The 24,502-nt window shown below is 65.8% G+C and overlaps 1 protein-coding gene across 1 annotated transcript in view; it reads left to right on the top strand.

Moving 5' to 3' along the window:
• Nucleotides 1-2,031: 2,031 nt before the first annotated feature.
• The window catches only part of PRRX2 (paired related homeobox 2), a 38,281-nt gene continuing 15,810 nt past the window's right edge, over nt 2,032-24,502 (top strand). Inside the window, exon 1 of the mRNA XM_036416131.2 lies at nt 2,032-2,464. Coding sequence (XP_036272024.1) covers nt 2,239-2,464 — 226 coding nt within the window. The 5' untranslated portion in view covers nt 2,032-2,238. The remainder of the gene's footprint in view (nt 2,465-24,502) is intronic.

Raw genomic sequence — 24,502 nt, 5'->3', positions numbered from 1 at the left:
ATAAGGCCCACTTTTTATTTTATTCGTTTTCTTTTCAGCACGTGGTTGTTGGACCTGGGCAAACACTTCCACTCCTGGTCAGCCCCAGGACCCAGTCTCCCCCAGAGCCAGCCCCAAGGGCCTGCTCCTCCTCCCGGGAAGTCCTCTCTGGAGAACAGCAGCCCGCTCTGTTCCCTCCGTCCCTCTCGTCCCCCTGCCAGGCGCAGAGCTTGGTTCAATAAACATCTGTTGAACTGAGAGGTTCCAAACTGGGGTCCTATTTTCCCTCCACCCCCCACTGGGGGTGAGCATCGTAGGGTTTATCGAAATCACCAGGAATGGGATGTGTCAAGAACGGGATGGGTAAGGAGTTGTGATTTTGTTGGGGTAACGGGCATGCCCTTGCATTTCCAGGCTGCCACGGGCCTGGCTGTGGCTGGAGGGCTGAGCGTTGGTACCGGGCCCGGCCTCTTGTCCCTCTCTGCCTTCCCTCTACCACCCAGCCTCCCGCAGGGATTGGTAAGGGCGATAATGCAACAGCAGCAGCAGCAACAATGCCAAATGCACGTGAACCCTCGGGGCTGGCCCTTTGTTACCCCTCACACAGCTCCGAGCCTCCTAGCTGGCGAACGCAGTGAACTCACTCAGACCCACCTCACCAGCTCCGAAGTCCAAACGTGCCACCACTGCCCGGCTCTGCTTCTTGGGGAGAGACTAGATAGATAGATGATAGATAAATATTTTATTGATTTTTTTACAGAGAGGAAGGGACAGGGGTAGAAAGCTAGAAACATCGATGAGAGAGAAACATCGAGCAGCCGCCTCCCGCACACCCACCACTGGGGATGTACCCACAACCAAGGTACATGCCCTTGACCGGAATCGAACCAGGGACCCCTCAGTCCGCAGGCTGACGCTCTATCCACTGAGCCAAACCGGTTTCGGCATGGGATAGACGTTTAAGAAAATAGTAAGTAACTCAGTGGCCACTTGTATGGACTCCCTCAATCCTTCCAGCAGAAGATGTGGCGGTGAGAGCAGAGGAGCTAAGGAGACCGCTAAGGCCCACAGCCAGGAGGTTCAAGTCTGCACTGAACCCCAAGAGAAGAGCCAGTGTGTGCAGAACCTCGGCCGCTGGCCTGCAACCTCGGGGTGCCTGCAGAGTTGGCTTTGTGTGCGGGAGTCCGGACGGGACATTCCGGGGCCTTCTCCCTCCGCCTTGTTTTTGTCACTGTGACCTCAGGGCTCTGCCGCCAGGGCAGAAGGACAGGCTGGCCCCCAAACCCCCCTGCCCCCCCGGGGAAGGACGGGTGGCATCAGAGGGCTGCGAGCCAGCCCCCACCCGCGGCCCCTTTTCTGTGCTTCCCTTTCAAAACAAAAACAGGAGCGGAGACAGGGCCTGCCCCTCTCTGCCTGTCACCCATCTGTCAGTCTGGCTGTCGTCTGGCTGTCTGTCCTCCAGGAATTCTGGAGGGACCTCGCCCCTCAGCTTGCTTTTCCTTGGGGAGGGCCTGGGGCCCTGCAGGTGGGCAGGGGTGTGTGTGTGTATGTGCGTGCGTGGAGGTGCATGGGGGTGGGGAGTGCGTGGTGGGGGTGCACGTGTGTGTGTGTGTGGGGGTGCATACACCCCATAAGCTGGAGACCGGGGCTCTCTGGGGAAGACTGGGGCCAGAGGAACAGACAAGGTGGACCCCGGAGTCTCTGTCAGGACAGGGACCGCGTGGAGGGAGGCCAGGGGGAGTGAGGGGGGAGCTAGAGGGCCCAGACCTCCCCCGTCAGCGGTCCCCGAGCCGCTCCCCCACTCTTCTAAGCGGAGGGGGACGGCTGCTCACCCTTCCTCTACCCCAGATGCGAGCTGGGGGAATCAAAAGAAAAAACACAAAACACTTAAGTTTCCCACCCCTTACAGGGTGGGTGCGGAGGGCGACACCCTCGCTCCTGCCCCTCTCCCCGCCCCCCGCCGCCACCGGACCGCGCGGGACCCCCGCCCTGCGGGCCCGAGGGGCGGGGAGGGGAGGAGGCGGGAGGTTGCCTCCAGAGGGGCGTGTGGCCGGAGCGGCGCGGTGTGAGCGACTGGGGAGCCGAGCGGAGCGGAGCCGGAGAGCGGTCCCCGACGCCAGCGCCGGGCGGGCCGGGGCCGCGGAGCCGGGGCGGGCGGCGCGGGGGAGCGCGGCGGGGGGCGCGCTGGCTGCGACCCCGACCCCCACCCCGACCCCCTCCCCGCCGGCGGCGCGGCCCGGGGCCCCGGGGCCCGTGGACATGGACAGCGCGGCCGCCGCCGCCTTCGCCCTGGACAAGCCGGCGCTGGGCCCGCCGCCCTCCGCGCCGGGGCCGGGCGACTGCGGCCAGGCGCGCACCAACTTCTCGGTGAGCCACCTCCTGGACCTGGAGGAGGCGGCGGCCCGGCGCGCCCCGCGCCCCGCGGGCGCCGAGGCGCGGGAGCCGTCCGCCGGCAGCAGCGGCAGCGAGGCGGCGCCGCAGGACGGTGAGTGCGGGCCGGCGCCGGGCGTGGGAACCGGGCGGGGGCCGGGGCGCGCGGGGCCGGCGAGGATGCGCCGGGGGAGCCGGTCCCGGACGGGGAGGAGCGGGGTGCGGGCGGAATCGGGTCCCGGACCGGGAGGAGCGGGGCGCGGGGAGCCGGGTCCGGACGGGGAGGAGCGGGGCCGGGGAGCCGGGTCCGGACGGGGAGGAGCGGGGCGCGGGGAGCCGGGTCCGGACGGGGAGGAGCGGGGCGCGGGGAGCCGGTCCCGGACGGGGAGGAGCGGGCGCGGGGAGCCGGGTCCGGACCGGGAGGAGCGGGGCGCGGAGAGCCGGGTCCGGACGGGGAGGAGCGGGGCGCGGGCGGAACCGGGTCCCGGACCGGGAGGAGCGGGGCCGAGGAGCAGGGTCCGGACGGGGAGGAGCGGGGCCGGGGAGCCGGTCCCGGACCGGGAGGAGCGGGGCGGGCAGGCCGGGGCGCGTGGCAGGCTCCCCGGGAGGGGCGCCGGCGCCGGGACTGGCTCCCCGCGGCCACAGCGCGGTGTCCGGGATGGAGCGGGTGCGGTGGCCGGTCTCCCCGCCGCGGAGGGCCGTCCTGGGGCCGCAGCCACCTCCCGTCGCAGGGGGGCTGGGGAGGGGACTGAGTGGGGGCCCCCAGCAGCCTGGGAACGCGGTGTGATTGCACAGCCGGGGAAACTGAGGCTCCCGGGAGCGCAGCCGCTGACCACACCGCCGGGTGCCACTCCGCCCCCTCCCTCGGAGACGCCACCCGGGCCACGACCACAGCTTCTGAGACCCGGGCTCTGCCCGGCCCGCGTGGCTCAGGGGTTGAGCCTGGACCTAGGAACCAGGAGGTCCGGGTTCGGTTCCCTGTCAGGGCGCATGCCGGGGTGGCGGGCTCCACCCCCAGAGCGGCGGGTGCCGGAGGCAGCTGATCAATGATTCTCTCTCATCACGAGTGCTTCTCTCTCAATCTCTCTCCCTTCATCTCTGAAATGAATTAAAATATAAATAAATAAATAAAAAGACTTGGGTGCCTCGCGAGGCTGGGGGGTCCGGGCCTCCGTCCCCCTTCCTCTCCCGCCGCCCTACCAGCCGCTTCCTGGCTGGAATGTCCCAGGCCTCAGAGCCAGCTCAGCCCCTGCTCCCGATGAGGTGAAAGGTCATCAGGAAGGGGCTTTAAAAACAAACAACCCACCCAAGTGGCTTTTTAAAAAAAGGTGCGCTGGATGGGAGGGCCCCGAGCCTCTGTGAGCAGCGGGCAGGGAGAGCAGAAGAGGGATAAGGCATAGTCCAGCCCCGAGCAGCATCACCAGGGGGTCCCCGAGTCCCTGCAGCTCACCCACACCCCGAGGAGGGGGGCCGGCCTGGGACCAGGGACCCGTCCTTTCGCTCTGGGCACAGGCGGGCCTTCGAAGGTGCTGAGTCCTTAGGGGTCACCCTCCCTATTCCAGATCCTTCCCGCCTGCCCTGGGGGAACCCCACTTCCTGCACCAGCCTCCGGGTCTCAGGGGCGCCCCTGCTGGCTGCACACCCTGCTTCTGCAGGAAAAGGGGGTGCCGGGCACGCTGAGGGCCTGCAGCCTCATTTGGAACCCTGTGAGGAGCATGTGTGTGTGTGTATGGGGCGGGGGGGGGGGGGGGGGGGAGACAGACATACGCCTGCAGCCCAGCGAGTGCCCAGCCGTGCCAGCCGCGCCCCGTGCCGCTGTGGACTCCCCTCCCCTCGCCCTCCGCCCTCCGGAGTAGAGGTGAAGCAGGCAGCCCCACCCCCGGGAGCTGGGGTGTCCCTGGTGGGAGGGTGACAGAAAGGTGTCCGGCTTGGGCCAGGGGTATAGTGGGGTGCCCTCTGGTGTGGGAGGGGGAGCCCTGCCACCTTCAGTTTGTTCCGGGACCTCAGGCCTCTGGTCTCATCCTGATGCGTGGGGGACCCCTGGGGTGTGGAGAGGAGGAGCAAATGGCAGGGAAATCGAGGAAGGAAGGGAGGGAGGGAAGGAGAGGCGGGGGGGCGGGTTTGAGGGAGTGGGCGCGTGGACACGGCCACGGCAGCCTCCAGTGCCAGGGTGGGCGGCCGGCCTCTCTCCATAAGAGCCAGGCAGGCTGGGCCTTTTCCTAAGGGGGGAGGCATCGGCACACGGGGAGCACCCAGGTGCGGGGACGGAGCACGGGGTCCGGTGGGAGGGGCCCGAGGGCAGCAGTCAGGCTGCTCCCCGAGGTGAGGGGCCAGGGCCACAGGCAGAGTCTGGCCTGTGAGGCCCGGCCGGCCCTGGGGACCAGGGTCCCGCCGGCAGTCCTGGCCACAGCGGGCGCCCAGGCTCTGCGCACGGAAGACTTGCTCAGGAAGCGAGAACCCCAGTGCACAGGATGCGCTCCTACTGGGCGTTACGTCTTCCCTGCTCGTTTTCGGTGCTCAAACACAATGTTTTATGAACTGGGGATAAAAACGGCGGATTGTTTTTTATTCGTGCCTCGGCTTGGCAAAATTAAAAGGAGGTAACTCTATACTCGTGCCTCAGATGGAAAACAAATCACTAGCCCATGAAATCCAAATGTTTCATGTAGAGTCAAGCACCTCCCCAGGCCAGCTGGCATGGTGCAGGGTGCCCGCTGCCAGGAGAGGCTCTGGGGCAGCGGTGGGGTGCCCTGTGGCTGCCCCCGGGCCTGTGATGGTCCGAGGCTGGCTCTCTGGGGCCGGGGCTGGGACTGCATCCTCCCCTGGCAGGTGCGCCCCCTGCCCCCTGCCCCCTGCCCCCTGCCCCCTGCGCCCCACTCACACACACTGCCACTGATGTGAACTCCCAGTCCGATGTCTCCAGAGGTGGGGGAGAAGGGACCTCCCCTCTCTTCACCCAGACAGCCCAACCCCCATCCCTGGACCCAAAGCCGGCACCCAACCCCCGGGCACCCGCCGGGCTCCAGGCTGGCGGCCCTCGGGTCCCGAAGCCACGGGGAGCGCGGGGCCTCCCTGAGGACTCCCACGGGCCTGCAGGCGGGTCTTCCTGCGGCTCCTGCAGCTGTTTCTGGTCCAAAGAGAGGGCCCGCCCCCAGGAGATGGGGTGCCCGGGAGACACTGAGAGTTCCCGGGGGAGCGAATGAGTGGGACACTTGATGGGTTTTCAACCTGCCCGGTTCGCAGGCTTGGCCGGTGTGTAAACACAGCGTCCGCCTTTGTTTTCACAAAGCCCACAGCAGATCGGGTCCCCTCGCCAATGGCTTTCCCAGACGCGCTCCCCCGGAGCTGGCGTGGAGGCTGCGGCTTCGCCGTGACTCAGAGCCACCCGGGTCCCGGGTCCTCCCCAGCCCAACGCCGGGGCCGCGCCGGGCGCCGGGCTGTGCCAAGCACGTTAGGAAAATAAACCCTCCTCCGGCCTTCGCGGGCCTCACAACCAAAGAAACCACATTAATAACCAGCTTTTCTTGAAAGCATTCCCTCCTGTGGGCAGGGCGGAAACAGAGACGCAGACACGCTGAGAAAATAAACAAAGCCTGGGGCCGGGCAGGCCCTGCCGAGGCGGCCTGGGACCGTCTTCGGGAAACCTCGGGCCTCGCGGTCCGGCTCCTGAAGATTCGGGTGCTGGTGCTCTGAGGGCGCAGGCCGGGCGTGGGCACAGGCAGGGTCGGGGGCACAGGTCGAGCGTGGGCACAGGCTGAGTGTGGGCACAGGCCGAGCGTGGGGCGCAGGCTGAGCGTGAGGCACAGGCTGGGTCGGGGGCACAGGCAGGGTCGGGGGCACAGAGTGGGTCTGGGGCACAGGCTGAGCGTGAGGCACAGGCCGAGTGTGGGCACAGGCTGGGTCTGGGGCACAGGCCGAGTGTGGGGCACAGGCCGAGTGTGGGGCACAGGCCGAGTGTGGGCACAGGCCGAGTGTGGGCACAGGCCGAGTGTGGGCACAGGCAGGGTCGGGGGCACAGGCTGAGTGTGGGCACAGACTGAGTGTGGAGCACAGGCCGAGTGTGGGCACAGGCCGAGTGTGGGCACAGGCTGAGTGTGGGGCACAGGCAGGGTCTGGGGCACAGGCTGAGTGTGGGGCACAGGCCGAGTGTGGGCACAGGCCGAGTGTGGGCACAGGCCGAGTGTGGGCACAGGCTGAGTGTGGGGCACAGGCAGGGTCGGGGGCACAGGCAGGGTCGGGGGCACAGGCTGGGTCTGGGGCACAGGCCGAGTGTGGGCACAGGCCGAGTGTGGGGCACAGGCTGAGTGTGGGCACAGGCTGAGTGTGGGCACAGGCTGAGTGTGGGGCACAGGCTGAGTGTGGGGCACAGGCTGGGTCGGGGGCACAGGCCGAGTGTGGGCACAGGCTGAGTGTGGGGCACAGGCAGGGTCGGGGGCACAGGCAGGGTCGGGGGCACAGGCTGGGTCGGGGGCACAGGCCGAGTGTGGGCACAGGCCGAGTGTGGGGCACAGGCTGAGTGTGGGCACAGGCTGAGTGTGGGGCACAGGCTGAGTGTGGGGCACAGGCTGAGTGTGGGCACAGGCTGAGTGTGGGCACAGGCTGAGTGTGGGGCACAGGCTGAGTGTGGGCACAGGCTGAGTGTGGAGCACAGGCTGAGTGTGGGGCACAGGCAGGGTCTGGGGCACAGGCTGAGTGTGGGGCACAGGCAGGGTCTGGGGCACAGGCAGGGTCTGGGGCACAGGCCGAGTGTGGGGCACAGGCAGGGTCGGGGGCACAGGCTGGGTCGGGGGCACAGCTGAGCAGGCTGTGGGGGTCCCTTGGAGGACTTGCTTTCGGAGCCTCGGTCTGTGGGGTGGGGACCTGCGCCTTCCCCTGCCAGGGACGGTGGCAGGCTGAGTGTCTGTGAGTGTCTGGGGGTGGGGGAGAGACCAAAGGGTTTCTCCAGAAGCCAGCCTGCTTTCCTGTCTTCCGCCCCCCTTCCTTCCCCTCACTTGCTTCCTGGTGGGGGGGGAGGGGCGGGCAGAGCCCTCCGCAGGGCGGGGACACTGGGTGGGGGGTCAGGACACCAGGGGCGAGTCACGTGGCTCCTCGGTTTCCCGCCCGGACATGGCCAGGCCGTGCCTGGTCCCTCGTCACCCTTCGATCCAGGCTGAGAACGGGCCCCGGGCGGGTCCCCAGGAGGGGTCCCCAGGAACCAGGGCCTTCAGACAGGAGAGGCGTCCCTCAGCCTGTGCCCAGGGCAGGGAGAGAGGGAGCGTGAGCGAGGGGCTGAGGAAAGGGTCTGGGGGCTAAGGGCCCGGGGCTCCGGCGGGAACCTGGGTCTTGGGGGGAGTCGGGGCTGAGAGGGGCAGCGGTCTCTGGTCCTTTGTGGTTCCAGGGGGATCTTGTCCCTCCGGCGAATAGATCATTGGGGGAGTTTGGGGGCCTGGATCTGCTGGCACCCCCACCAGGGCCCTCCCCTGGGGCCTCCAGAGACTCTGAGCCCTAACTCTGGAGGAATGAGCACGCCAGCTTGCACAGCACCCCGAGACCTGGAAGCACTCTGAGATCCGGAAGCTCCCAGAGGCTCGGTGTTCTGCCCAGGGGAGGGTATGATGGGCAGTGAAGTGTGAGAGTGGGCGTGGGAGACTGTGCCTAGCACATAGTAGGTGCTCAATAAGGGGTCTCCCTGACAGCTCAAGGCCCCCAGCTGGGAAGGAGGGGTGGGACCCCCAGTCCAGGCCTCTCTCTCCTGCACAGCTCAGCGTTTAGGCTCCGCGGGGAGCGGGGGAGGGGAAGCCACCAGTCTGTGGCGTCGGGGTTTGTTTGGGGAACAGGGAGGCAGGGTGACAGCAGCCATAGCCCTCACTGACCACAGCACTGGCTGCGAGCCAGCCGGCCGGGGCTCCACGGCCTCACCGCCCTGTCCCCCCGCCGACCATGGAGCCAGTTCTCCTATTGTCCCCGTTTTATGCAGGGGAAACTGAGGCTCAGCGCTGAGCCACTTGCCAAGGTCACACGTCCCCGTGAACAGGAGAGTCCACTCCGTGAATGCGGGGCGGCCCAGCCAGGCTACCCACTCCCGGGCGGGTGGGCTGCGTTCGGGCCCGTGAGACAGTCGGGGGTGGGGGTCTCCCTTGAGGTCCTGAGCTATCCGGCCGGTCACAGGCCTGCCGAGGCGGGCAGGCTGGCAGCGGGCACTGCCAGGCCTGGGGGAGCTCGGAAGGTCTGAGTGCAAGCACCCCTCCCACCCAGAACATCCCGCCGCCTCCCTCACCTCGCCGGCTGCACACGGGAGGACTGCGGAGGGTCCCTGACTCAGAAACACCGCCAGGACAGCCCCTTTCCCAGTGCACCCAGCCCACACCTGTCCTCTGTCCGTCCGCCCGCCCATCCTTCCGTCCGTCCGTCCACCCGTCCGTCCGTCCATCCATCCATCCATCCATCCATCACTGTCTGAGCAACCACGTGTCGGGCGCTGAGCTCCTAGGACCTTCCCAGCTTTCCCCCCGTCACGCCGGGTGGGTGCCCGGGCGCGAGGGGACTGGCAGGGGCGGGCAGCCCTCAGCTGCCAAGAAAAGCATTCTCTCCACTGCCGTCGTGGTGCCCGGCTGTTCCCCGGAGAGAGGGCCTCCACGTCATCCCGGGGTCCAGAGGGCTCAGAGCTGACCCTGGCTCAGCCAGCGGCTCTCCGATCGCCCGCACCTCCTGCAGGATCGCCGAGGACTCTGGTCATGGGCTGGCATTCGGGGAGCACATGGTGGGCCGCCTTTCCCAGACTCACAGACACACATCCCCCATTCATACCCCCCCCCCCCGCACTCACACACATTCACACACACATCCCCCCATCCATACACATACACACACACACCCCCGCACACTCACACACATTCACACACACATCCCCCATTCATATACACACCCCCCCCGCACTCACACACATTCACACACACATCCCCCATTCATACACACACACACCCCGCACACTCACACACATTCACACACACATCCCCCATTCATACACACACCCCCCGCACACTCACACACACATCCCCCATTCATACACCCCCCCCCCCGCACTCACACACATTCACACACACATCCCCCCATCCATACACATACACACACACACCCCCGCACACTGACACACATTCACACACACATCCCCCATTCATATACCCCCCCCGCACTCACACACATTCACACACACATCCCCCATTCATACACACACACCCCCCGCACACTCACACACATTCACACACACATCCCCCATTCATACACACACCCCCCGCACACTCACACACACATCCCCCATTCATACACCCCCCCGTACACTCACACACATTCACACACACATCCCCCATTCATACACCCCCCCCCGCACTCACACACATTCACACACACATCCCCCATTCATACACACACCCCCCCGCACACTCACACACATTCACACACACATCCCCCATTCATACACACACCCCCCGCACACTCACACACATTCACACACACATCCCCCCATCCATACACATACACACACACACACCCGCACACTCACACACATTCCCACACACATCCCCCATTCATACATCCCCTCCCCCCCCCCGCACACTCACACACATTCACACACACATTCCCCCATCCATACACACACACACACACACACACACCCACACACTCACACACATTCACACACACATTCCCCCATCCATACACACACACACACACACACACACACCCCCGCACACTCACACACATTCACACACACATTCCCCCATTCATACACACACACACACACACACACACACACACCCGCACACTCACACACATTCACACACATCTCCCCATTCATACACACACCCCCGCACACTCACACACATTCACACACATCTCCCCATTCATACACACACCCCCACACTCACACACACACACACACACACACACACACACACACACCATACACACACACGGAAACCCAGGCCGGGCTTCGGCGGGCGGCGCAGGCGGCGGCGGGCGGCGAGCAGGGCCAGGTGCCGGGCCAGGGGTTAAGTGCCTGGCGAGGGGCTGCGTGGGGGGGCGCTGTGGGAGCTTCCTGTTTAGACGGAGGAGCTGGGGGAGGTGTCCCAGCGGCTCCCCTGTGAGCCCGGCCAGGGAGCTGGGGAAGCTGGCGACACCCCCTGGGGGGGCCTGGGCAGGGTGCCCCCTGGGAGCCGGGAGGGAGGGGCTCCGAGGAGCCGCAGGGCAGGCTGCCTGGCCAGCCGGGATGGGATGGGGTGGGGGGTGGGGAGAATCTCAGTGTGCTGGGCAGGGAGGTCGTGGAAGACCAGATGCTCTCCGGCCCCTGCCCCTGCCCCTTCTGCATCCGGGGAGCTCTTGTCCCCTGCCTGGCTCCGAGGGGCCCTGATGGCCGGATGCGGTGCACCCAGCCTGGCTCCGAGGGGCCCTGATGGCCGGATGCGGTGCACCCAGCCTGGCTCCGAGGGGCCCTGATGGCCGGACGCGGGGCCCCTGATGGCCGGACGCGGGGCCCCTGATGGCCGGACGAGGGGCCCCTGATGGCCGGACGCGGGGCCCCTGATGGCCGGACGAGGGGCCCCTGATGGCCGGCCGGGGGGCCCCTGATGGCTGGACGCGGTGCACCCAGCCTGGCTCCGAGGGGCCCTGATGGCCGGACGCGGGGCCCCTGATGGCCGGATGCGGGGCCCCTGATGGCTGGACGCGGGGCCCCTGATGGCCGGACGGGGGGCCCCTGATGGCCGGACGCGGTGCACCCAGCCTGGCTCCGAGGGGCCCTGATGGCCGGACGCGGGGCCCTTGATGGCCGGACGCGGGGCCCCTGATGTGATGGCCGGACGCGGGGCCCCTGATGGCCGGACGCGGGGCCCCTGATGGCCGGACGCGGGGCCCCTGATGGCCGGACGCGGGGCCCCTGATGGCCGGACGCGGGGCCCCTGATGGCCGGACGCGGGGCCCCTGATGGCCGGACGCGGTGCACCCAGCCTGGCTCCGAGGGGCCCTGATGGCCGGACGGGGGGCCCCTGATGGCCGGACGGGGGGCCCCTGATGGCCGGACGCGGGGCCCCTGATGGCCGGACGCGGTACACCCAGCCTGGCTCCCAGGGGCCCTGATGGCGGCCCTGCAGGTGCGGCTCCGGGCGGCGCTGTGTGGCCTCTTTGTGACGTCCTGCTTTCTGTGCGCGGTGTGGGCGGCCGGACCTTCCGGCTGGGGGCTGTGTGTGGGGGGAGGGGGGTTATGGGCAGGAGTGGGTGATGAGTTAAGAGAAGCTGAGGGGCTGGGACCCGAGGCCGGGGGTGGGCGGGTGGCAGGGGGCCTTGTAGAAGTTCTGGGTGGGGGCAGTGACAGAGCAGGAGGCCTGGGGGCTGGGGGCCTGGAAGCTTCCAGAGCTGAGCAAGCGCCTTCACTGCTTGGAAACTGACACCTGAGGGTATGGCAGGCACCTCGGGAGGGGCCGGGCGAGGAGCCGGGAACTGGACTTGGCCTGGCCCTGGGCCCAGGCACCGATCCTCTGTCCCGTGTGAGGGTTGGACCATCTGCTTGTCAATCTGTGGTCCAGGGATCAACGCACAGCGTCACCGGGGAGCTGGTTAAAATGCACATCAGCCTGGCCGGATGCTCAGTGGTTAGAGCATAGGCCTTCAGACCGAACAAAAGGTCTAGGGTACAATTCCCGGTCAAGGGCACCGACCTCAGTTTCGGGTTCAATCCCCAGCCCCATTGGGGCACCACAGGGTGTGTCTCTCTCACACTGATGTCTCTTTCTCTCTCTCCCCCTATCTCCTCCCTCCCCATCACTCTCTGAAAACCAATGAAAAAAAAATATCCCTGGGTGAGGATTAAAACATAAAATAAAATAAAATGCATGTTCACAGGCCTCCCCAGCCCAGGGGCTCTCCAGGGCCGGCCTGGGCCTCTGCATTTACAGCCCCGTGGTTAGAGGGTTCGAGTCCTGACTCCGGAAGGCTCCGCGCCCCTCCCTCCTCCTCCTCCGCTGGGGAGTGGAGAGCCGCATGGAGTTGGAGTTGCCTGGTACACAGTGGGGGGAGGGGGTGTGAAGAGGGGGGACTGCCCCGAGGCGGAGCCCCCGGTCCCCAGAGGCCTGACTGTGTGCAGGAAGCTGCGGTGCTGGGCCTGGGAGAGACAGTCACCAGCACTCATTGAGCGCCTGCTGAGTACCCGCCCGAGGCAGCCCAGAGCTGGACTGGAGTGGGTACTGCATTCGGGGAGGGTCTCGGACACCCCCCTGACACCTCTAGCTGCGGGAGAGCTGGGGGTGAGGGAGGGGAGGGGGTCAGAAGCCGCATGCTGAGCGGGGGCCTCAGACACTCCTGTCCCTGGAAGAGCCCCCCCCACCCCGCACAATGGCCTGCTCCCCGGAGCTAGGGCATCCACTGCCCCGTTGCCCACCAGCCCCCTATCACCCCCGCCCCCCGCCGGGCTCCCCTCTCGCCGTGGGCGCAGAGGTTTACGGCCAGGGACGGCGTTATTAAAAATGACATTTAACCAGAGCTGGAATTACCGCGCGGACGGCTGCAAACCGGAATCAAAGCCGCGCCGCCGGGCGTGCCTGGCGGGGCCGGGCCTCCCCTGGCCGCCAGAGCGCCGGCTCCCCTATAAAAGCCGGAGCGCCGTCTGAGGAGCGCACCTCCTTTCATTAGACTAACAAATAGCGCTAACGGAAACCAGCTGCAGCCCTAATGCGCTCAAGATGGGCGCGGGCAGCTGGTCCGCCCACGGGCAGCCCCATGCAGGCTGGGTCCGCCTGCCCCCACCCGGGGGTTCCGGGGCCTTGGGGTGCCTGCACCTCCTCCCTCCTCCCCTGGCCTGCCCCTGCGCCCCGTGGGACCTGGGGCCTCCCACTCCTCGCTCCCCTCTCTCCTCGCAGGCGGGAACCCCTCGAGGTGTGTCTGTGCAGGGACCGGGGCCCTGGGGGTGGCACTGGCCTCCGCAGGGCCAGCTGGGGGACCCTGACACGGTCCTCATTTGTCATCTAGAAGACGCGCGCCTGCTTGAGGGTGGCTGAGAGGTGGCGAGAGTAGACAGCTGAGCACGGGAGAACTGCTTGGCAGCGGGTCCTGCTGTTGTGATGAAAGTTGGGGAAACTGAGGCTCAGAGAGGTGAAGCGACTTGCCCAAGGTGACACAGCAGGTGGAGAAGCCCCAGAGTCACTGCCTTTCCCGGCCTTCCAAAGAGCAGTGGATCCCGGCTGGTGTGGCTCAGTGGTTGGGCATGGACCTATGAACCAGGAGGTCGCGGTTCAACTCCCAGTCAGGGCCCATGCCCAGGTTGCAGGCTCCACCCCCAGTGGGGGATGTGCAGGAGGCAGCTGATCAATGATTCTCTCTCATTGTTTATGTTTCTATCTCTCTCTTCCTCTCTGAAATCAGTAAAGATACACATTTTATATATATATATATTTGTTTTTTACAGAGAGGAAGGAAGAGGGAGAGTTAGAAACATCGATGAGGGAGAAACATCCATCAGCTGCCTCTTGCACACCAAGGTACCTGCCCTTGACCGGAATCGAACTTGGGACCTTTCAGTCCACAGGCCGATGCTCTATCCATTGAGCCACACCGGTCGGGGCAATAAAGATAGACATTTTAAAAACAAGGAGCAGTGGGCACGGAGGTGGGTCGAACATGGCCCCGCCCTCAGCCGTGGCAGGGGGTGAGCTCATCTCTGAGGGGGGGGGGCTGCCCCTGCCCCTCACTGGGCCATGGAAGCCCCTGGAAGCCCCCACTCACCCTGGCCTTGGAGGCCAGGGGCCTCTAGCTGTGGTGCCTCCCCAGGACCCAAAGCACCAGCCCAGGCTCCGGGGACGGGGCCCTGACTGGGAGGCTCATCCAGAAAAACTTCCCGAAGGCCCTTCGCTCCCTGTTCCCGCCGAAGACGAAGCTTCAGAAAACAGGCCTTGTCTCCCCAGAGAGACGCTATGGGGGCTCTGCGCCCGCCCCCTCCCCCTCCCAGACAGGCCCCGCTCTCCGGTTCCAAAGACACTGGATGGGATTCATCCATTCACCATCCGTGCGTTCACCCATAGGGTGTGCTCAGGTGAGACCTGGCCGCTGACCAGGAGAGGGGCAGGGAGGCAGGTCCCTCCCCCCCCTCCCCCCGCGGTCCGCTGGTCCTCACAGGGGAAGTGAAGCATTGCCCCATCTCACAGATGAGAAGACTGAGGCTCGGGAAGGCAAAGTGACGTATCCCAGGTTAGCCGGGGAATACAGTGATTCCCCACCTCGGGCAGGGCCCCGCCGAAGCTCCAGCAGCCCCTGTCTCCCCACTTCTCACCCCGCTTCGGTCCTGAGGAAGGCGCCCCTTTCCAGGGACCCCTTTGCACAGCCGGGACAGCCGGGCAGGAGGGCTTTGGGCTGGCTGTGATGGAGGGGCTGGGGCTGAGGCCGGGGCCAGGGACGGACTGGGCCTTTGGTAAGGTGAACAGATGTCCTGCTTTTGGCAGGTCAGTCCCGATTTTCAACAATTTGTCCCATGTCCCGGGTGTTTGAAAAAAGTCCCGATTTTTGCCCTGACTGGTTTGGCTCAGTGGTTAGAGCGTCGGCCTGCGGACTGAAAGGCCCCAGGTTGGATTCCGGTCAAGGGCACGTACCTTGGTTGCAGGCACATCCCCAGTAGGGGGTGTGCAGGAGGCAGCTGATCGATGTCTCTCTCTCATCGATGTTCCTGACTCTATTCCTCTCCCTTCCTCTCCGTAAAAAATCAATAAATATATACTTTTTTTAAAAGTCCCGATTTTTGGATAAAAAATGCCGCGGGACATGGGACAAATTGTCCTAAAGCGGGACGTCTGGTCACCTTAGCCTTTGGGGATCTCGTGTTTCGGGGAGAGACGGAGTGTGTTCGGGGGAAGGCCAGCGCTCCGGGGGAGCGGGCTGCCCCGCAGCCACACCTGGGCGAGGGCAGTGTCAGGGTCCGAGCGGGAAATTGCTGGAGACAAGAAGTAACAGCGGCTGCTCTGGTTTCCCCGGGCAGGAAGCAAGAGACGGGAAGATCTAACGCTGCCGAAAGCGGAGCCGGCTCTGTGTTTAAGGAAACGGTTGCTGTGGCAGAGAATTCAAACCTGAGGCCGAGCAGAGCCGGGGTGGGGGCTGCCTTCTCAAGGCCTGGCTGCTCTGTCAGGGCAGGGAGAATAGGGGGCGTCCCCCCAGGCCGGCCGGCCTCCCTCCCTCCCTTCCTCCCTCCTTCCTTCCTCCCTCCCTCCCTCCCCTCCCTTCCTCCCCTCCCTCCCTCCCTCCCTCCCTCCCTCCCTCCCTCCCTTCCTCCCTTCCTTCCTTTCTTCCTCCCTCCCTTCCTCCCTCCCCTCCCTCCCTCCCTCCCCTCCCTCCCTCCCTCCCTCCCTCCCCTCCCTCCTCCCTCCCTTCCTCCCCTCCCCTCCCCTCCCCTCCCTCCCTCCCTCCCTCCCCTCCCTCCCTCCCTCCCTTCCTCCCTCCCCTCCCCTCCCCTCCCTCCCTCCCTCCTCCCTCCCTCCCTCCCTCCTCCCTTCCTCCCTTCCTTCCTTTCTTCCTCCCTCCCTTCCTCCCTCCCCTCCCTCCCTCCCTCCCCTCCCTCCCTCCCTCCCTTCCTCCCCTCCCCTCCCCTCCCCTCCCTCCCTCCCTCCCTCCCCTCCCTCCCTCCCTCCCTTCCTCCCCTCCCCTCCCCTCCCCTCCCTCCCTCCCTCCCTCCCCTCCCTCCCTCCCTCCCTTCCTCCCCTCCCCCCCCCCTCCCCTCCCTCCCTCCCTCCCTCCCTCCCTCCCTCCCTCCCTCCTCCCTCCCTCCCTCCCTCCCTCCCTCCCTCCCTCCCTCCCTCCTTCCTTCCACAAACACTCAGGGCCAGGCTGCCGGATGAATGCTGGGGTTCCGGGGGAGCGAGGGAGGGTGGTCCCGGCTACGAAGGTGTCCTGGGTGCTATGAGTGCAGAGAATGGGCCTCCCCAGCTGGTCCGGGGTTCGGGGAAGGCTTCCTGGAGGAAGCGGGCTTTTAGGAGGGGCCGGGGGATGCGTGGAGTGAGCCAGAGGAAGAGGCGGGAAGGGCGCTGCAGTGGAGGGAGCAGCAGCTGCAGGGCCTCCGGGTGGCCGAGGGCTGGGAGGGCGCAGGCGGACAGGCCGGTGAGAAGGCCTGGCTCTGGAGCCGCAGGTGTTGTGGGGAGAGCAGTGGGCATGCCTCTGTGCGCCTGTGTGTCTGTGGGTGTCCCCGTCGTGCGGGAAGGGATGGCTAACCTGGGGCAGCAGGTGTGTCCTGTGTCCGGACCTCCTGGGGGTCCTTCCTCTCCGCGGGAGACCCAGCCACACGGAGGCCTAAGGTCCCAGGTTGGGGAGGGGAGGGCTGGCTCCCAGGCCTCAGAGCCAGAGGCAGGCCCGGCTCCGTGCCCGGTGTCGGGTCGCCCGTCCACCTGCAGAGCGGCGGCACCAAGGTGCAGGCACAGCAGCCCTGAGACGGTGGCCACCGGCAGATCCGGGGCCCGGAGAGGAAGGGGGCTCGGGGCGGGCGGCGGGCGGCAGAGCCTGCATCCTGGCGGATGGAGGGGTGTTTTGGGGTGCGTGGCCGGGGCAGGGCAGTGGGGCGGGTGGCTGGGGCGGGGTGCTTTCAGTGTGCTCATCTTCATCGCTGTCAGAGCACGGTTGGGCCATCTGTGGCGCACTTGCTGCGCACTCACCCTCCCTGCGTCGTCTCCGGGGTCCCTCCCGGATCCCCGAGGGCCGTGGGCGGCAAACTCATCCGTCCGCAGAGCCAAACATCCACAGCACAACGATGGAAACTTCTTCGGAGAGCCACATTATTTAAACCTAAACTTCTTCTAACGCCGCTTCGTCAACATGGGCTCGCCCAGGCCGTGGTGTTTTCTGGAAGAGCCACGCTCAAGGGGCCAAAGAGCCGCATGTGGCTCGAGAGCCGCAGTTTGCCGACCACGGCCCTAGGCCATCAGCAGCCTCGTGGCCCCATGAGCCAGGCGAGGGTGTGAGGCTCGGACAGATGGGCTGTGCACGGAGGCGCGGGGACCAGGCCTCAGGCCTTATCTTCGGGGTGTGCCTCACCGCGGCCTGGGCCCCCTCCCTCTGCCCCCCTCCCCCAGGCGAGCCTCGGAAGGCGCGGGTGAGACGTGATAACGCCGGGCAGAGTGCCGGACGGAACCCAGAGCCACCCCCCAGCCGGGCCGGGGGCCGGGGGCCGGGTCCCCCCTGCAGCTCAGTGGCAGCACAGCTAGGAAGAGAGTCGGGCAGGTCGTGCGGCTGGCAGGCGCCCGGCTTAGCTGTGGGCTCCTGGTCCCAACTTCACCCCTTTAGGGGATGATCGTGGGCAAGGGTCTCACTTCTTTGAGCCTCAGGTTCCCCACCTGCCAAACGGGCACAGGGAGAGGCCCTGCGTCTGGGGCCGTTCGGAGGCGATGGCTTCACGCTGGTGGGGCTCCGCTCTCTGCCCCCGCCCCCGGCCCAGGAGGTGCTGGATCAACACCATTTGTCCTCGAGTCACTTCCCTGAGCTCACAGGTCAGGCCGCACGCCCCCTTTACAGGCGGGAGAGCCGAGGCGGGCGAGTTCCCCCACGCCCACGGGGGACGGGGATGGGAATGGGAACAGGCTCCGGGTTCCGGGAGCGGACCCCAGGGCCTTGGCTGACACCTTTGCTTTCCAAAGAAGAGACAGGTCACCCAGCCCTGGTGCCCAGCACACACAGGGGCCCAGGTGCGGTATCCCTGCCCTGCCCGCCAGCGACTGGCCCTGCCCGCCGGTGACCGGCCCTGCCTGCCGGTGACCGGGCCCTGCCCGCCGGTGACCAGCCCACCGGCGACCGGGCCCTGCCTGCCGGTGACCAGCCCGCCGGTGACCGGGCCCTGCCCGCCGGCGACCGGGCCCTGCCCGCCGGTGACCGGGCCCTGCCTGCCGGTGACCAGCCTGCCGGTGACCGGGCCCTGCCCGCCGGTGACCAGCCCGCCGGTGACCGGGCCCTGCCCGCCGGTGACCAGCCGCCGGTGACCGGGCCCTGCCCGCCGGTGACCGGGCCCTGCCCGCCGGTGACCAGCCGCCGGTGACCGGCCCTGCCCGCCGGTGACCAGCCGCCGGTGACCGGGCCCTGCCCGCCGGTGACCAGCCCGCTGGTGACCAGCCCGCCGGCGACCGGGCCCTGCCCGCCGGTGACCGGCCCTGCCCGCCGGTGACCGGCCCTGCCCGCCGGTGACCGGCCCTGCCTGCCGGTGACCGGGCCCTGCCTGCCGGTGACCGGGCCCTGCCCGCCGGTGACCAGCCGCCGGTGACCAGCCCTGCCCGCCGGTGACCGGCCCTGCCCGCCGGTGACCGGCCCTGCCCGCCGGTGACCGGCCCTGCCTGCCGGTGACCGGGCCCTGCCTGCCGGTGACCGGGCCCTGCCCGCCGGTGACCAGCCGCCGGTGACCAGCCCTGCCCGCTGGCGACCGGCCCTGCCCGCCGGCGACCGGCCCTGCCCGCCGGTGACCGGCCCCGCGGGGAGGGCGGCGTTGGCTCAGCCCCGGCTGCGGGCGCTGACTGCCCCTCCCGGGCGGGCAGCCTGAGCATCCGCTCCACTTCCCGGGACACCCAGAGCCAGGCCTCATGTCTTGCCCAGCGCCGTCTGCAGAGCAGCACGGTTATTGTTAATTGCAAATATTGGCTGCTTTCTAGAAACGGGGAGCAGCAGCAGAGGATGAGAGATGGGGCTACCCTGGCACTGCGGGTACCGGTGGCCTGGGCCTGGCCAGGAGGGCAGCAGCTTGGGGGCGGGTGGGGGGAGGCTCAAGGCCAGAGCCTCCTCATGTGCCAGAGACCCCGGGGAGAGGAGATCCAGAGCTGGGCTGGCTGGCGAGTGAGCCTGGCCCCCGGTTAGCTTTCTGGGGTCAGGGGCTTCCCGATTCGGGGCCTCAGTTTCTTCATCTGTAAAATGGGGACAATGACAGTGGATTGTGAGGAATCCGAGTAGGAAGCACTTCCTGTCCTGGCACGTGGCCGTGTAGCAGTTGGTATTATTACTGCTGTTGCTATTGTTAGCAACTCACAGCAGGTCCCTGAGGGGGCGGGCGGAGGACCCGCCACACCCCTGGCAGCTGCTGGTCCCCAGGGTCCCCATCTCCCCAGCTTGGGGCGGGGAGTGTCCCAGCCCACACTAGCTGTGTGTTCAGGCAAGTCTCCCTCCACCCAGCCCCACCCTCTTGTTTATTTCCATTGTCTCCGGCACATTCTGGGTGAGATGGAGGGGAGGGAGAGATGAAGGCAGAGGGTCTCCACCCTCTCTCAGCAGGGGCTGCGTCCATCCTGTCCATCCTGTCCATCCATCCGTCCATCCCGTCCATCCATCCATCCGTCCCCGGGAACAGTGCTCCTCAGCCTCGGGCACAGCAGACAAACAGAAGCCCGGGTCCCCAGGGCAGGGCAGGGCGGCTGTGGCTCCCAGCTCCTGTGGCAGCCTCAGATGTGGCCCCATCGTCCCCCCAGCCTGCCGAGCCAGGGCGGCCACGCCATCATCAAACCACCTCTTTGGGCGAAGTCGCTGTCCACAGGGAGCCCCTGCTGGGACCCCCTTCATCCCCGTAACCAGGAGTCCCTCCTGGGGAGCTCAGCATGTGCTCCCCCTCACCTTTCCAGAAAGCCACCACATTCCCATTTCACAGGTGAGACACAGAGGTCCTCCTCTCAGCGCACACCTCCGAGCCCCTACTGTGCACGGGTCCTGGGCAGACCCCCGCCCATGGGCCCTTAGGAGTCCCGCTGACGGGAGACGGGCAGTGAACGGACAACGCACAGGAATCTAATCGCATGCCAGTGGGTTCCGCCCGGTTGAGAAGCACAGGGGCCTCTGGGGCTCAGAGACGGGGTGTCACCACCCCAAGGCTGCACAGCCTGCACCCGGCAGAGCTGGGGTCAGAGCCCGGAGCCCTCCCTTCCTGCTCAGGAGGCCTTTTCAACAGGCTGCCAAGACCCACACCTCACATTAGGGGGGGGGGGGACACCCAAAACCGGCCCATGTGCAGGGGCGGGGCCGGGAGCGAGGATTCCAGAGGCGGGTGCACAGGCCCCCTGGTGCTGTACTCACCAGATTGGGGGTGGGGGCGGGGTTCGAAGAGTGGAGGCAATTCCTCTAGTGCTGCTAGGGCGAGGCCAGGCTCCGGCAGAGGCAGAGCTGGGCCTCCGCTTGTCTAGTTAGGACAATAATGCAAACGGGCCCCAGGCGGCGTATATGAAATTAAGATAGCATTCACACTCGTAGCTGAGAGGTCCAGGTGGGACTTCGGGCTCCACAGGATCCAGGGCTTGCACCTGGGGCATCCAGAGCCCCTGGCAGCGCCAAGACTGGGGCCCTGCCCACCTCCGAGCCAATCACAGCGGCCGCAGGGGAACCGTGTGCTGATTGGCCGAGGGCCACGGGGCAGCTCCTGGACATGTGCGAAGCTCCCCTGTTCTCTCACCTCCTCCTCACAGGAGCCTTGGTCACACCCTCTGCACTGATGAGGCAGCGAGGCTGAGCGAGGCCCCGAACTTGCTCCCGGCCGCCCAGCTGGTGGGTGGTGCAGCCGGAGCCCATGCTGGGATTTGCAAAGTAACCAGTCCACCAGGTGGCCTGGGCAGCAGGATTGAGCCGCCATTCACCAGCTTGCCCCCTGTTCTTGGCAGCCACGTCCCTTGTTTACTTTTCTGGGGGTTATGTCTAAGGCGGTGGTAAGGTGACCAGACGTCCCGCTTTTGGCAGGACAGTCCCGATTTTTAACAATTTGCCCCACATCCAAAAGATTTAAAAGATTCTTCCCAAAAATCAGGACTATTTAAAAACGCCACGGAACTCGGGACAAATTGTTAAAAATCGGGACTGTCCCGCCAAAAGTAGGACGTCTGGTCACCTTAGCATGAGCCACATGCGGCTCTTTGGCCCCTTGAGTGTGGCTCTTCCACAAAATACCACGGCCTGGGCGGGTCTATTTTGAAGAAGTGGCGTTAGAAGAAGTTTAAGTTTAAAAAACTTGGCTCTCAGAAGAAATTTCCGTCATTGTCCTGTTGGTTTTTGGCTCTGCTGACGAATGAGTTTGCCGACCCCTGGTCTAAGGCGTCTGGACGGTGGAGATACTGGACGCTGGGGTGCTTCTCGTCTCCTCCCAATCCTGCCTGCGCTGATGTCCCCTTGTAGCTAGAAATGGCCTGGGGGGGCATGTTTACACCCCAGAGGTTGGCAAACATGATCAACGAAGGGTGCCTCCTTCCAGAGAATCAATTGTTCAACATTTATCAGCACAACACAGGTGATGATTTAATTTTTGTTTTTTAAATGGACTTTTTTTTTTAGAGAAGTCTCAGGTTCGTAGCAAAACCAGGCAAGAATCACAGAGTTCCGCCCCCCACCCCCACCCTCAGCCTCGCACAGCCTCCTGCCCGGAGCCATCTGTGTGCCACAATCCACGAACCCAAACGGACACATCACTGTCACCCCAAGCCAGCCAGAGTCCACAGCTCCCGCCATGATGGCATCTTCTGGGCCGGTTTCCCTGCCCCAAACAGTGTCTCTCCTCCGTGCTCCGCTCCCCGCCCCTCCCGTCTCCCTCGCTGGCAGCCTCTTATCTCTGGGCTGTCTGCATAGTTTCACCTTTTCCAGGGCGTCACGTGTCCGATCAGACAGCGCGCAGCCTCTTCAGACTGGCTTCGCCCGCTTAGCAACATGCGTGGAACGTTCCTCCGTGGCTTTTTAAGGTGACCAGATCGTCCTGCTTTTGGTGGGACAGTCCCGATTTTCAACAATTTTCCCTGCGTCCCTCGGCGTTTTAAAAAAGTCCCAGTTTTTGGAAAGATTCTGAAGACGGGACGATCTGGTCACCTTACTTTTCATGGCTCTGCCGTTGATTTCTTATGGTTGGGTAACACTCTATTGCCTGGAGGCACCACCGTTTACCCGCCCACCTACCGAAGGACAGCCTGGTTGCTTCCACGTTTGGGCCGTGGTGAAGGACGCTGCCATACACATCGGGGTGCAGCTTTTTGGGGTGGCTGCGCGCTTCCGGCTCCCTGGGGCAAACACGGAGAAGGAGGAGCCCTGGGGAGTGGGTCTGGTTCTGCGGGAAATGTCCAAACCGTCCTTCTCGGCGGGGTGCCGGTCTGCATTCCCGCCAGCCACGCGTGAGAGCCAGCCCCTTTGCCCCAGGTCCTCGCCAGCTTTTGGGGGTGTCCAGGGCCCTGGATTGTGGCCGCTCTCCCAGGCGTGTGGCGGTGTCTGCCTGTTGCTCCCTCTTGCGTTTTCCTTCTGACGCATGATGGGGAGGGTCTTTCACGTGCTTGTTACCGTCTGGGAGCCTTCCCTGCCGGGATGCCTGCGGAGGCTTTGGCCCGTGTTAAGCGTCTGGTTGTTTATCATTAAATTTCGTAAAGACGTGTTCTCACGGTGGACACCAGCCTGAGAAACAGCGGTTCTCCCGGGGCCGAGCCAGCCTGGCCAGCATGATTGAGCGACGCGGGGTTTCTGTGCGGGAAGAGGGGTGTTGTTCTGGGTGAAGCACGGAGGCCGGGTCACGTCTCCCGCCACCACCGGGCCCTGGACAAGGGTCCAAGCCCCAGCAACACAGGCGGCTGCCCACTGATCTGCCTGAAGGAGCCAGACGGAGCACGGCTGTCCTCAGATGCGCTGCCAGGACCGCGGAGGGACCTGCCAGGCCTTCCCCTCGGCTGTGTGGCCTCAGAGAAGCTGCCAGGCCTCTGTGTGACAATGACCTCTGCCTCCAGGGGCCTCAGGGGGGCGGTGTCCGTGGGTAACGGGCCTGGCACATGGGGGCTCCGTGGAGGGCAGCTGGGGGAACCCCTCTGAGGATCGTGATCGGGACTGTGGGGTCTGCACAAGGTCCCTGCGGCCAAGCAAAGGCCTCTGGGCTGGGGGCTCAGGCCCCCCCTCCCCATGAGCGCACCCGCTCTGAGCCGGGGCTGTTCTGGCCGGTCGAGGAGCCTGTCCCCCACCTGAGCCCCGGGGTGCGGAAGGTGCAGCCGACGGCACCCTTCAGCGCTGTGTGGCTCCGGGAGTGAGGGAGGCCACCGCTGGAAGGACAGGTGGCGGGACAAGGCTCCCTCTAGTCCTGGGAGACACTGCCTTGCGGAGACCTGAGGCGGAAGTGGCAGGTGCCTCGTAGGGCAAACTCCCCTCCAAATCCACGCTCAGCCCCTCCATGTGCGTGACCGTGGCCGTGGCCGTGGCCGTGGCCGTGGTGCTAGGGGGTTACTACGCTCCGAGCCGGTGTGGCTTAGTCCTGGTCAGTGGCCTGGCCTCACTCCCCCCTGCTCCAGCAGGGAGCGAGGTCAGGAGCCCCCAGTTTGCAGGGTCTCCCCTTCCTGCGGGGCAGGGTGGGGGGACCTGTCACGTGGGGCCTGGCTGGGGCGGCAGAAAGCCGCCTGGTGGCTCCGTTCCCCGGGCACGCTCGCCGAGGCCATTAGGAGCGTATTACCTTCAGGCGGGGGACGTTTAAACGTGTGGTTTTGTCCTGAACCCCACGTTTCTGACAGCCAGTGCTAATAAGCCCCCCACGTGAAGCCAGGGGGCATTAACGGAAAGTCCTTAGCAGAATTCCTTCTCCGTGGCTCCGTGGGGCGAGCAGCTCCGGAGAAAGGCCCCCCATGCGGGGAGCACGGCGCTTTGATGTGGCCGGCTCCGTGTACAGTCCGGGAGGAGGGGTGAAAACCCAACCCGGAGCCAACAAATGACTCGCAATTTGCAAGCGCACACCCAGCCCAGAGGGGCTACGGCCGGAACAGGAATAAACACACAAACACCCATGCATTGGGGGGGGGGGGGGCGGCGGGGACGGGGAGGGGGAGACCCGGCGGGGACGAGGGCGGAGGGAGGAGGACAAAGGTGGCCACTGGGCGGGCTCAGAGGGATGAGCCCTCATGCTCTGGTGGGCAATTCCTACGGCCCAGCCTCCCCCTGCCCGCGGCTGACTAATGCCTGTGGCTTCCACGGGGAGCTCCTAGAGCCAGAGTGGGCCCCCCCCACACACACCCCGGGGCTCAGGGTTTGATATGCGGAGCCGTTGTGCACAAGCCCCTGCTGGAACCTTGCGGAGGGCAAGGACGCCCCCACATTCCTGGAGCCCTGAGGTTCCCACGCAGGCTCACTGCCCCAGGTGCTGGGGCGGAGGACTCAGCTGGGAGTCAGGGTGCGCCGAGCGGAGGGCCTCCGACCGGAAACTGAT

Source organism: Pipistrellus kuhlii, unplaced genomic scaffold (genome assembly GCF_014108245.1).
Source record: "Pipistrellus kuhlii isolate mPipKuh1 unplaced genomic scaffold, mPipKuh1.p scaffold_m20_p_53, whole genome shotgun sequence".
NCBI lineage: Eukaryota > Metazoa > Chordata > Mammalia > Chiroptera > Vespertilionidae > Pipistrellus > Pipistrellus kuhlii.
The sequence above is the reverse complement of the archived record's forward strand: the minus strand, read 5'-3'. Positions and strand labels throughout refer to the sequence as shown.